We start from the raw sequence: 13,874 nt of genomic DNA, 5'->3' as shown, positions 1-13,874 counted from the left end.
ATAATGTTTATGTTTCAACAACAGAAAGAACGACTGCGACAGAAAGAAGCGAACATGACTTCTGCTTAAAGGTTCTTGTTTCTACACTTTTAAAGCGGGTCAGAATGTTAAGATGTTGTCTAAAAGCAATGCTTGGACTCAACAGTACCACGGTTTGACACTGGAACGGACTAATCCTGTTTCCATTGTCTCCAATACACCTGAACAATTGGGTTTTATAACATATTTTTGGTCAGGACAGTTGGAACGTGGTCTCTGAGCCGGACCACCCAGCAGGCACAAGACATTGAAACATTGACAACTTGTTGAATTAGGTTCTGACGCTGAGCAACTCAAACATAACGTTGAAACAACATGCTTTTGGACAACGTTTATTCAATGTCGGGTTGTGACATTGATTTGAGACGAATGAAATTTGGTAATTTCCCAACTAATATTCCACAATACAGATAAAATATTTAAACATGCTTTTAGACGACGTTTAATCAATGTCAGGTTGTGACGTTGATTTGACCATTGAAATCTGGTCATTTGCCAACCAATATTCTATAACTCAAACATAACGTTGAAACACGCTTTTGGACAACGTTTAATCAATGTTGGGTTGTGACATTGATTTGACCATTGAATTTGTCATTTTCCAACCAATTTTCCACAACACAAATACAACATTGAAACATGCTTTTTTATAACGTTTATTCAATGTTAGGTTCTGATGTTAATTTGAGACCATTGAAATTTGGTAATTTTCTAGCCCATATTCCACAAAGCAGATACAACGTTAAAACGTGCTTTTTGACTATTTTTATTCAATGTCAGGTTGTGGTGTTGGTTTGAGACCAATGATTTTTGGTCATTTCCCAACCAATATTCAACAAATCAAACCTAACGTTGAAACATGCTTTTGGACGACGTTTAATTAATATCAGGTTGTGACATTGAATTGAGACTATTGAATTTAGGTCAATATTTTACAACACAGATACGACATTGAAACATGCTTTTTGACTACGTTTATTCAATGTCAGGTTGTGATGTTGATTTAAGACCATTGATTTTGGTAATTTCCCAACCAATATACAACAACTCAAACATAACATTGAAACATGCTTTTGGGTGATATTTAATCAATGTTGGGTTGTAATGTTGATTTGACCATTGAATTTTGGTAATTTTGCAACCAATGTTTTACAACACAAATAGAAAGTTGGAACATGTTTTTTGACAACATCTATTCAATGTCGGGTTGTGAGGTTGATTTAACCATTGAAGTGTGGTAATTTCCCATTGGGAAAACCAACAACGTTGATCCAACGTTAGACATCAACGTTGTCTCCCTTTACAAATACAACTATTTTTCAACGTTGTTTCAAAGGGCATTTACGCATAATCAAAGTATCAATGTCCTGTGCCTGCTGGGCAGGCTGGATCAGAATCTTACTACCAAAAAAAAAAAGATATATGGTGTCTTTTGCTTTTCATTTCATTTAATGACTGACAACTTTCCAATGTGCAACCTAAAATGTTGATGATCTATTGTGCAATATTTCCATCATGTATACTGTATGTGTATATATAAACTGTATGCAGAGAGATATTATATACAGTATTTCATATATTTGATTCCTCTCATGTATGGTCTCTTGCATATCATTCTCAAATAAAACACTCATTTGAATTTTGTGACTCCTAACTTTTATTTACAAGCAAATACATTTTGTTTTAAACCCTCTGACATATTCCACATAGTGAAAACCCAAACATATTAACGACCAAATATTTTACCTTTTCCAAAAATGATGTGACAATGAGAGATGAGAGAAGGGTTGGCCAAACTTTTCCTAGCGAGGACATAAAGATGCCAAAAGTAGTATGAAGTGGGTCAATATGTGCTGAACTCATCCAAGTAGACAGGTCTTTGGCCATTTTAAAGTAAAAGTTTAAGTAAAAGTACCAATGATTGTCTCACACACACGCTAGGTGTAGCGAAATTATTCTCTCCATTTGACCCATCACCCTTGATCACCTCCTGGGAGAGGAGAAGTGAGCAGCAGCGGTGCCCGCGCCCGGGAAACATTTTTGGTGATTTAATCCGCAATTCCTACTCAGAGGCCTAGTGGTTAGGGTGTCTGCCCTGATAGATAGGTTGTGAGTTCAAACTCCGGCCAAAGACTATAAAAAAAAATGGGGCCCATTACCTCCTTGCTTGACACTTTGGTTTTCAGGTCTCATTTTTAGGGGATTTGGCACAATTTTGTTTAATTTTTTGTGTAAAATTAAAAAAATACAAACATTTTAAAAAGTAAAACTTCATCAGGGGTCCGCAGAGGTCCTGTAGCGGGGTTGTAAAATTTTTATTGGATTGAACTTATGTTTTTTCCACAAACATAAATGTTTTTAAAAAATGCATTATTGATCCAACACACTGTAGGGTTTATAAATGTGCAGGTTTGAAATAAAAATACAAAACTACAATATTATTGTGTGTTAATTTCTACTCTTCTACTCCAAAAGGTACACACGGACAACTCATGATTTCCCATTGCTCAACTTTTTATTTTCCAACCTGAAGCATTGTTCCTTTCATTTCAGTTGATCTTCAATTAATCATTGGGTTGTAAAACCTTCAAAAACAAAGAGAGATGCTTTTCAACCTCTGAATAATGTTTTAAAACTTTATACTTTTAAATAATGACTTTAAAAATACACATTGTCAAAAGGAATATAGACATTTTAAATTACATGCATGCAAATTAACCATTTTAAATGAATTAAAGAATTGACTGGAACAAGCAGGTTAAATGAAGTGAACTAAATCCATTCAACAATTAGAGTAATTAAAAAGGAATAAAGAAACTACAAGAATGGCGACGAGCTCTATCTGAAGTCTTTTAAACTTTTAACATTCTAAATTCAAGCTTGACTCTTTAGCAAGAGTTAAAACAAACATGAATTCATCCTTTAACTTTGGCATTACTCTTTTGTACTTCTAACTTGAAACCATAAGCTTTGACTTAAAAAAAAGGTCTTAACTCATTCTCCCAAGCCACATTATTAGGGAATGCACTCCCTACAGGTGTAAAAGAAAGTGCATCTCTACCCTCCTTCAAAATTTACCTAAAAGAACACCTCCAGGCAACTACAACCCTAGACTAACACCCTCCCCCCTCAACATCCCACATCCCCGGTTTTTAATTAATCAAATGTAAATGATCAAATGTACATACTTATTATGCTTTAAGAACTCACTATGTCAACTGCTCACCGTAAATATCCTACCAAGTCAGACTTACACTGTTTCAATGTATATTTCTCAGATGATGCAATTATTTATGACTGACGTGCTGATATCAACCAAACCGAGAACACACCCCCCCTCCACATCCCACCTCCCGATTGTAAATAATTCAATCTGTCTTTACTATACGCAGCAACGGTCGTGAGGGAGGGGCAGAGACAGAGAGTGCTAGAACAATGACTTGGTCAACAACCATACGGGTCACACTGAGGGTGCACGTATAACCAACTTAAACACCGTTACAGATATGCGCCACACTGTGAACACACACCAAACAAGAATGACAAACACATTTCGGGAGAACATCCGCAGCGTAACATAAACACAACAGAACAAATACCCAGAACCCCTTGCAACACTGACTCTTCCGGGATGCTACAATATACAACTCCCCTAACCCTGATTACGTCACATAGAATATTCCACTTTGAAAAATATTTTTGGTGGAAGATTTTGCATATTTTGTGTTTGCCATAAGAAAACAGCTTTGTTTGACAAAAAAAGGGCGGAAAACAAAAAAACAACAACAAAAATAACATTTTGAAATGAGGAATAGATCTGAAGTTGATGTAGACTCCAGAGATTTAGCCGTTAAATATAAAATGTATGTATGTCCTGGCACACCATTATCATGTCATGACCCAAGCAAAACACTTTTTACACTTTTATACTGAAATAAATACACCTACAACTTATTAAATACAAAAATAGAAAAAACTACCAGCAGCGGTAAAGTTTAGATCCATGAAGGAAAGAAAAAAGTGAATTAATTTTCATAACTGAAACATTTACATGTGCATAAACATTTGTCTTTTTTTTGTTGTTATTTCTTTTAATGAATTAAGTAACGTTCATGACAACATTTTTCCAAAACACAATATATAATGTGAGATATAACAGGACAATGCGTACAGTTATGTATATTGGCATCACTACAGACAGCGATTTTAAACTTAAACAAGTCAATAGCGTTTTAAAATCCTGTTTTTATCACCTTCGTCTTTTAGTAAAGGTTAAACCGTTTTAACCTTTTTGAACAAGTCGTGCATGCTTTTATTTAAAGTCGCCTGGACTACTGCAATGCACTTTATGCTGGCAATAGCCAAAAAGCTCTCTCCCGATTGCAGTTAGTCCAGAACGCGGCAGCAAGACTTTTAACAGGGGCCAGGAAACACCAGCATATAACCCCAATTCTTCAGAGTTTGCACTGGCTCCCTGTTCATTTTAGAATTGATTTTAAAACAGTGTTTGTTTTTAAATCTTTACATGGACTGGCACCTCAGTATATATCGGACCTCTTCCAAATTTACACTCCTGCGCGCTCTCTGGAGGTCCGAGAGCCAGTTCCAGCTCGTGGTGCCCAAGACTAGACTTAAAACCAGCGGAGACAGGGCCTTCTCTGTGGGCGGCCCTAAGCTCTGGAACACTCTGCCGCTCCATGTTCAAACTGCTTCCACAGTGGAGTGTTTTAAGTCTCGTCTTAAGACCCACTTTTATTCTTTGGCTTTTAACACTACGTGAGTCGTGTGGTCCTCTGTTGTCCTCTGTGTTTTTATACTTTTTGATTTCTATTTTACTGTTTTAATTAATTTTACCCTTTAAAATTGTTGTTAATCATATTTATTTTTATATTTATTTTTTTGTTTTCATTCAGTCATTAGTGGAGCATAATATTGTTTCTTAATATTGTTTTTAACATGGCTGTGCAGCACTTTGGAAACGTTCTTGCTTAAATGTGCTATATAAATAAAGTGGATTGGATTGGATTGATCATTTGTTTTCAAAACGCATGCAAAAAGGTGGGACCCCAATTTTATGACTTGATGGGGTCCATTATGGGAATTTTCAAAGTGGGGTCCCATGGACAGTCCATGGGACTCCAATTTAAATATTTCCTAGCGCCAACACTGCTGTCAACAGAGGAGAAAGAATGCTTTATTTAAATAAGTATATTATTTATAAAGCAAGTTCAAGTATCATTGCCAAATTTTCACCTAGTCCCGGCACGCATATACGTGTCCTCTTTTTGGGATTTCACAATATGGTCAACCTATATAAGTAAGCATTTGGACAGTCAATAAATGAAGAAGCATATATTCACCGACCATTGGTGTGTTTAGGGAAAGTTGCAGAGTAGATATTGTGCTTGTGGCCGCTTGCTCTTCTTGTTTGCCGAACGAGTCCGACTGAACCGCCATTCCTTGTCAGGTGCCTTCAATCAGTAATTTGGCGGTCATTTTCCCTTGGCATTCTGGGAATTGTAGTTCTCATTGGTTTTGACCGTGTCATTTTCCACCATGTGGGACAGTGGTTCTAAAATGGGGGTACTTGAAGGTATGCCAAGGGGTACGTGAGATTTTTTTTAAAATATTCTAAAAATAGCAACAATTCAAAAATCCTTTATAAATATATTTATTGAATAATACTTAAATATGAATGTAAGTTCATAAGCTGTGAAAAGAAAAATACAACAATGCGATCTTCAGTGTTGACAGCTAGATTTTTTTGTGGACATGTTCCATAAATATTGATGTTAAAGATTTATTTTTTGTGAAGAAATGTTTAGAATTAAGTTGATGAATCCAGATGGATCTCTATTACAATCCCCAAAGAGGGCACTTTAAGTTGATGATTACTTCTATGTGTAGAAATCTTTATTTATAATTGAATCACTTGTTTATTTTTCAACAAGTTTTTTGGTATTTTTTATCTTTCTTTCTAAATAGTTCAAGAAAGACCACTACAAATGAAAAATATTTTGCACTGTTATACAATTTAATAAATCAGAAACTGATGACATAGTGCTGTATTTTACTTCTTTATCTCTGTTTTTCAACCAAAAATGCTTTGCTCTGATTAGGGGGTACTTGAATTAAAAAAATGTTCACAGGGGGTACATCACTGAAGAAAGGTTGAGAACCACTGATGTAGGGCATGGATTGACACTTGACTGACACTTCTGAGTTTTTAACCCCACATTGTGTTCGTGTCAGCATTTAAGACAGCAAGCGATCAGTGCCCAAGCTGCCATTTGGAGGAAGAGTTGTGTTGTCACTTGTTTTATCCTCTCCGGGAGTAGCTGCAGTGTGTTCAAACAACCACCGGGTGGCATCTGTGAGCAAGATGATACCCGCATCGTCTCCTCTTTCAGATTCATCAGGTCGGTTGTGCATTCAATCAATCAATCAATGTTTACTTATATAGCCCTAAATCACTAGTGTCTCAAAGGGCTGCACAAACCACTACGACAACCTCGGTAGGCCCACATAAGGGCAAGGAAAACTCACACCCAGTGGGACATCGGTGACAAAAATGACCCAGTGGGACGTCGGTGACAATGATGACTATGAGAACCTTGGAGAGGACAAAAGCAATGGATGTCATTCTTCAGACTTTCAGCAAAAACTAACCTAGCCCGAACTAGCACTCTAATTGCCAGCAAGCGATTAGCGCTCTAGTCGCTAGCTAGCCATTTACCGCACAGGTTGCCAGGTAGCAATTAGCGCTGTAGTTGCCAGCTCGGGATTACTGTGCTAGTTGCCAGCTTGGACCCCGACTTAAACAAGTTGAAAAACTGATTCGGGTGTTACCATTTAGTGGTCAATTGTACAAAATATGTACTGTACTGTGTACTAAAAGGTCTCAATCAATCAATCAATCAGCACTAGTTACCTGCTCACAATTCCAGCTAGCGATTAGCGTACTAGTCGCCAGCTAGAAATTAGCACTCGAGCTGTCAGCTAATGATTATTCTGAAGAACTTCTCCGAGGACTCCTCAAAGATGGACGCTTTTGACCTTCCTTTTTGTCAACACCTGGTGTCGAACTTTGAGATCGAACTCAGTCCATAAAAAACATTTCATCATCCCTGCCAAGTTAATTGGGCATACAGTATATGCACACACAACACCCCACCCTCGAATCAACCCCTTCACCACCGCTTAATTCCTCTGGGGCTGTGGATGGCTGAGCAGCACTATATAGCGACAGCCGGCCTCCTCAAACCCACTCCTCCCCGTGTTGCAAGTTGGTGTGATATATGTATTATGTTTTATGTGTGCCATGCTATGTGAGATTTTTTCCTTGGACTCAGTCTGGACACCCTCTGAGGGTCTAGCCTTGGACTGATATTTTACCTATATGTTCCATTTGATCGGATTCGTTTTTTTTGTTAATTTGTTTTTAGTTTAATACAACATTTTTAAACGATTTCTAAAACTAAAAAAAACATCAAGTATAAACATATTTTGAATGAAATTTGATTTATTTAGCTGGTATTATAATTTTTTTTAAATAAAAACATTTTGGATTTATTTCAACATTTTGTGATGCAACAGTGTTAATATATATATATACACACACACACACACACACACACACACATATATATATATATATATATATATATATATATATATATATATATACATTAGTATTAATAGAAACAATTTTACAAAATATTTTAGTGTTCACCCAATTATTGTATTATCCTAATGAGAAAAATAATACCGAACTGTGACTATGTACAATTTGACCAACATTTTTTTTATTCAGTTTTAATTTTACAAAATTGTTTTTAGTTTAATATATTTGTACATTTTTAAAACGATTTCTAAAAAGAATAAAGCATCTACTGTAAACATATATTGAATAATAACTGTGAATATGTCCAATTTGATATATTTATTATATTTTGTGTTGAATTCTAACTAATTATTTTTGTTTAATACAAAAAAACAGTTGACCAATTTGTACAAAACCCCCTTGGTAACATTTTTAGTTCGATATAGCTAGTATTTAATACAAAAAATAATTTAAAAAAATGAATTAGAACGTGGGTTAATCTGCATGTATTAAAGTAAATGTTTTAATCTTAACAATGTACCCAATCCTATTGAGAAAAATAAATCTGACTTGAAAAAATTTAGAATTTACGATTTCAAAATAATTTTAATTGAAATCAAAAAATATTTTGGCAAATATTACACAACTCCATTAAATGGCAAAAAAAAATCAGAAAAACTTCAATATGCTTTATGAAATTAGTATTAATTTAAAATAACAATACATTCATATTGGAATATGTTCAGTTTGATCCAAATTATTTTCGTTTTTCATTTAATTGTTTCCACTATTCTATAGTTTAACAAAAAAAATATATATTTTTAAAAAGATTTCTATAAAGAATAAAACATTAAGTGTAAACATATTTTGAATTAAATATGACTTATTTATAATTTATTTTATTTTATTAAATAAAAACATTTTAGGGATACATTAATACATTTTAGGAATATGTGAAGAAAGTTCATTTTTACCAAATATTTTAGGTAGCCCCCAATTAATGTATTACATCCATCCATCCATCCATTTTCTACCGCTTATTCCCTTTGGGGTTGCGGGGGGGCGCTGATGCCTATCTCAGATACAATCGGGCGGAAGGGGGCGTACACCCTGGACAAGTCGCCACCTCTTCGCAGGGCCTATTGTGTTATATATTAATGATAAAAAATAATACATAAATGAATATGTTCATTTTGATACAAATATTTTTTTTAATTTTTCAATAAATTGTATCTAATAATTTTTGTTTAATACAAAAAACATTTGACAAATTTTAGCAAAAGCCCATTGTAAACATGCTTACCGTATTTCCTTGAATTGCCGCTGGGGCGCTAATTAATGTAAAACCTCTTCTCACTCCTGCGCTTACCAGAGGCATGCGGTAAAAGTAAGCACGCGCTAATTATTTAAAACCTCTTCTCACTCCGGCACTTACCAAAGGCATGCAGTAAAAATTTGAGTGTGATCTAAGCTTGGACCTTAAATCCTACTGAATAGCTCTTAATCTTCTTCCCTTTATGCGATTTCAAATCACCGGTATTGAAATCAGCCTCCTCCATTTTGAAAATGATGACAGGGGAAGTGTCACTCGTGACGTCACGAGTTTCACCAGGTGGTAATACTAAGCATGCGCTAATTATTTTGCGAAGCGAGTTTGACCCGGCAGTAATTCAAGGAAGGCACATACTATATGCCCTGTGGCAATTCAAGGAAATATGGTAATTCAAAACAACTAGTATTAATCCATCCATCCATCCATCATCTTCCGCTTATCCGAGGTCGGGTCGCGGGGGCAACAGCCTAAGCAGGGAAACCCAGACTTCCTTCTCCCCAGCCACTTCGTCTAGCTCTTCCCGGGGGATCCCGAGGCGTTCCCAGGCCAACCGGGAGACATAGTCTTCCCAACGTGTCCTGGGTCTTCCCCGTGGCCTCCTACCGGTTGGACGTGCCCTAAACACCTCCCTAGGGAGGCGTTCGGGTGGCATCCTGACCAGATGCCCGAACCACCTCATCTGGCTCCTCTCGATGTGAAGGAGCAGCGGCTTTACTTTGAGTTCCTCCCGGATGGCAGAGCTTCTCACCCTATCTCTAAGGGAGAGCCCCGCCACACGGCGGAGGAAACTCATTTCGGCCGCTTGTACCCGTGATCTTATCCTTTCGGTCATGACCCAAAGCTCATGACCATAGGTGAGGATGGGAACGTAGATCAACCGGTAAATTGAGAGCTTTGCCTTCCGGCTCAGCTCCTTCTTCACCACAACGGGTCGGTACAACGTCCGCATTACTGAAGACGCCGCACCGATCCGCCTGTCGATCTCACGATCCACTCTTCCCTCACTCGTGAACAAGACTCCTAGGTACTTGAACTCCTCCACTTGGGGCAGGGTGTCCTCCCCAACCCGGAGATGGCATTCCACCCTTTTCCGGGCGAGAACCACTCGAAGACCTTTATGAAGAAGAAAAATCATGGACCCAGATTTCCCTCGCCCGGACGCGGGTCACCGGGGCCCCCCTCTGGAGCCAGGCCCAGAGGTGGGGCACGATGGCGAGCGCCTGGTGGCCGGGCCTGTTCCCATGGGGCCCGGCCGGGCACAGCCCGAAGAGGCAACATGGGTCACCCCTCCAATGGGCTCACCACCCATAGCAGGGGCCATAGAGGTCGGGTGCATTGTGAGCTGGGCGACAGCCGAAGGCAGGGCACTTGGCGGTCTGATCCTCGGCTACAGAAGCTAGCTCTTGGGACGTGGAACGTCACGTCACTGGGGAGGAAAGAGCCTGAGCTAGTGCGCGAAGTCGAGAAATTCCGGCTGGATATAGTCGGACTCACTTCGACGCACAGCAAGGGCTCTGGAACCACTTCTCTCGAGAGGGATTGGACCCTCTTCCACTCTGGCGTTGCCGGCAGTGAGAGGCGACGGGCTGGGGTGGCAATTCTTGTTTCTCCCCGGCTCAAAGCTTGTACGTTGGAGTTCAACCCGGTGGACGAAAGGGTAGCCTCCCTCCGCCTTCGGGTGGGGGGACGGGTCCTGACTGTTGTTTGTGCTTATGCACCAAACAGCAGTTCAGAATACCCACCCTTTTTGGGAACACTCGAGGGAGTACTGGAAAGTGCTCCCCCGGGTGATTCCCTTGTCCTACTGGGAGACTTCAACGCTCATGTTGGCAACGACAGTGAAACCTGGAGAGGCGTGATTGGGAAGAATGGCCGCCCGGATCTGAACCCGAGTGGTGTTTTGTTATTGGACTTTTGTGCTCGTCACGGATTGTCCATAACAAACACCATGGTCAAACATAAGGGTGTCCATATGTGTACTTGGCACCAGGACACCCTAGGCCGCAGTTCCATGATCGACTTTGTAGTTGTGTCATCGGATTTGCGGCCTTATGTTTTGGACACTCGGGTGAAGAGAGGGGCGGAGCTTTCTACCGATCACCACCTGGTGGTGAGTTGGCTGCGATGGTGGGGGAGGATGCCGGACAGACCTGGGAGGCCCAAACGCATTGTGGGGGTCTGCTGGGAACGTCTGGCAGAGTCTCCTGTCAGACAAAGTTTCAATTCCCACCTCCGGAAGAACTAGTATTAATTTTACATAAAAATTGACCAAATTATTTTAATTTTCATTATTTTAGTTCAAATCAAAAAAGATTTGAGCAATAACTACAAAACCCTATTAAATGTCCCCCCCAAAAACTATATGCTTTATATAATTTAATTTAAAATTAAATGATTGATTGATTGAAACTTTTATTAGTAGATTGCACAATACAGTACATATTCCGTACAATTGACCACTAAATGGTAACACCCGAATAAGTTTTCCAACTTATTTAAGTCAGGGTCCACGTTAATCAATTCATGGTACAAATATATACTATCAGCATAATATAGTCATCACACAGGTTAATCATCATAGTATATACATTGAATTATTTACATTATTTACAATCCGGGGGGTGGGATGAGGAGCTTTGGTTGATATCAGTACTTCAGTCATCAACAATTGCATCAACAGAGAATTGTGGACATTGAAACAGTGTAGGTCTTATTTAGTAGGATATGTACAGCCAGCAGAGAACATAGTGAGTTCGGATAGCATAAGAACAAGTACAGTATATACATTAGAAGTACATTTGATTATTTACATTAGGTTGTTTATAATCCGCGGGGATGGGATGTGAATGGAGGAGGGTATTAGTAAAGTGTTGAAGTTGCCTGGAGGTGTTGTTTTAGAGTGGTTTTGAAGGAACATAGAGATGCACTTACTTTTATAAATAATAAATTAGGCGCCAGCGACCCCAAAAGGGAATAAGCGGTAGAAAATGGTTGGATGGAGGGAATATTGGAATACCGGTATGTTTATTTTGACACAAATATTTTTTTATATTTTTGGATGAATTTTAACTAATAATTTTTGTTTAATACAAAAAACATTTGACAAATTTTAGAAAAAAAACATTATCAATATGTTTAATTCAATACAACTAGTATTAATTTAATATAAAAATAAATTAACAAAATTATTTTAATTTACGATTCTCAAAATTATTTTCATTATTTTAGTTCAAATAAAAAAATATTTGAGCAATTACTACAAAACTGCATTATATGTCCCCAAAAAAAACAACAATATGCTTTATATAATTTAATTTAAAATAATACATTTATATTGGAATGTTCATTTTGATACAAATATTTTTTTTATATTTTTCGATAAATTTTAACTAATAATTTTGTTTAATACAAAAAACATTTGACCAGTTTTAGAAAAACCCCATTGTCAATAGGTTTGATTCAATTTAACTAGTATTAATTTAATATAAAAATAAATCGACTAAATTATTTTAATTTACGATTTTCAAAATAATTTTTATTATTTTAGTTCAAATCAAAAAATATTCGAGCAATTACTACAAAACCTCATTAAATGTAAAAAAAAATCTATATGCTTTATGTAATTTAATTTTAAATAATAAATTAATATTGGAATACCGGTATGTTCATTTTGATACAAATATTTTTTTATATTTTTCGATAAATTTTAACTAATAATTTTTGTTTAATACAAAAAAATTTGACACATTTTAGAAAAAACCCATTGTCAATATGTTTAATTCAATAAAACTAGTATTAATTTAATATAAAAATAAATTGACTAAATTATTTTAATTTACGATTTTCTAAATATTTTTCATTATTTTAGTTCAAATCAAAAAATATTTGAGCAACTACTACAAAACCCCATTAAATGTCCCCCCCGAAAAAAATATATGCTTTATATAATTTAATTTTAAATAATAAATTAATATTGGAATACCGGTATGTTCATTTTGATACAAATATTTTTTTATATTTTTCGATAAATTTTAACTAATAATTTTGTTTAATACAAAAAACATTTGACCAATTTTAGAAAAACCCCATCGTCAATATGTTTAATTCAATTTAACTAGTATTAATTTAATATAAAACTAAATCAACTAAATTATTTTAATTTACGATTTTCAAAATAATTTTCATTATTTTAGTTCAAATCAAAAAATATTCGAGCAATTACTACAAAACCTCATTTAATGTAAAAAAAATAAATCTATATGCTTTATGTAATTTAATTTAAAATAAAATAATATTGGAATACTGGTATGTTCATTTTGATACAAATATTTTATTATATTTTTCGATAAATTTTAACTAATAATTTTGTTCAATACAAAAAACATTTGACCAATTTTAGAAAAACCCCATTGTCAATATGTTTAATTCAATTTAACTAGTATTAATTTAATATAAAAATAAATCAACTAAATTATTTTAATTTACGATTTTCAAAATCATTTTCATTATTTTAGTTCAAATCAAAAAATATTTGAGCAATTACTACAAAACCTCATTAAATGTAAAAAAAAAATCTATATGCTTTATGTAATTTAATTTAAAATAATAAATTAATATTGGAATACCGGCATGTTCACTTTGATACAAATATTTTTTTATATTTTTCGATAAATTTTAACTAATGATTTTTGTTTAATACAAAAAACATTTGACATTTGAGAAAAAACCCATTGTCAATATGTTTAATTCAATAAAACTAGTATTAATTTAATATAAAAATAAATTGACTAAATTATTTTAATTTACTATTTTCTAAATATTTTTCATTATTTTAGTTCAAATCAAAAAATATTTGAGCAATTACTACAAAACCCCATTAAATGTAAAAAAAAATCAATG

The 13,874-nt window shown here is 35.6% G+C and overlaps 1 protein-coding gene and 1 long non-coding RNA gene across 3 annotated transcripts in view; one reads left to right on the top strand and one right to left on the bottom strand.

Moving 5' to 3' along the window:
• Positions 1-1,678, top strand: part of fmn1 (formin 1) — an 80,695-nt gene extending 79,017 nt beyond the window's left edge. For both annotated transcript variants that reach the window (XM_061885907.1, XM_061885908.1), the window contains one exon: positions 25-1,678. In XM_061885907.1, coding sequence (XP_061741891.1) covers positions 25-69 — 45 coding nt within the window. In that variant the 3' untranslated portion in view covers positions 70-1,678. The remainder of the gene's footprint in view (positions 1-24) is intronic.
• The window catches only part of LOC133542076 (uncharacterized), a 38,612-nt gene extending 31,093 nt beyond the window's left edge, over positions 1-7,519 (bottom strand). Inside the window, exon 1 of the long non-coding RNA XR_009804041.1 lies at positions 5,404-7,519. This is a non-coding gene — a long non-coding RNA (uncharacterized LOC133542076). The remainder of the gene's footprint in view (positions 1-5,403) is intronic.
• Positions 7,520-13,874: the final 6,355 nt, after the last annotated feature.

Source organism: Nerophis ophidion, linkage group LG24, assembly GCF_033978795.1.
Source record: "Nerophis ophidion isolate RoL-2023_Sa linkage group LG24, RoL_Noph_v1.0, whole genome shotgun sequence".
NCBI classification, from domain to species: Eukaryota; Metazoa; Chordata; class Actinopteri; order Syngnathiformes; family Syngnathidae; genus Nerophis; species Nerophis ophidion.
This window is presented reverse-complemented; position numbering and strand designations above follow the sequence as displayed.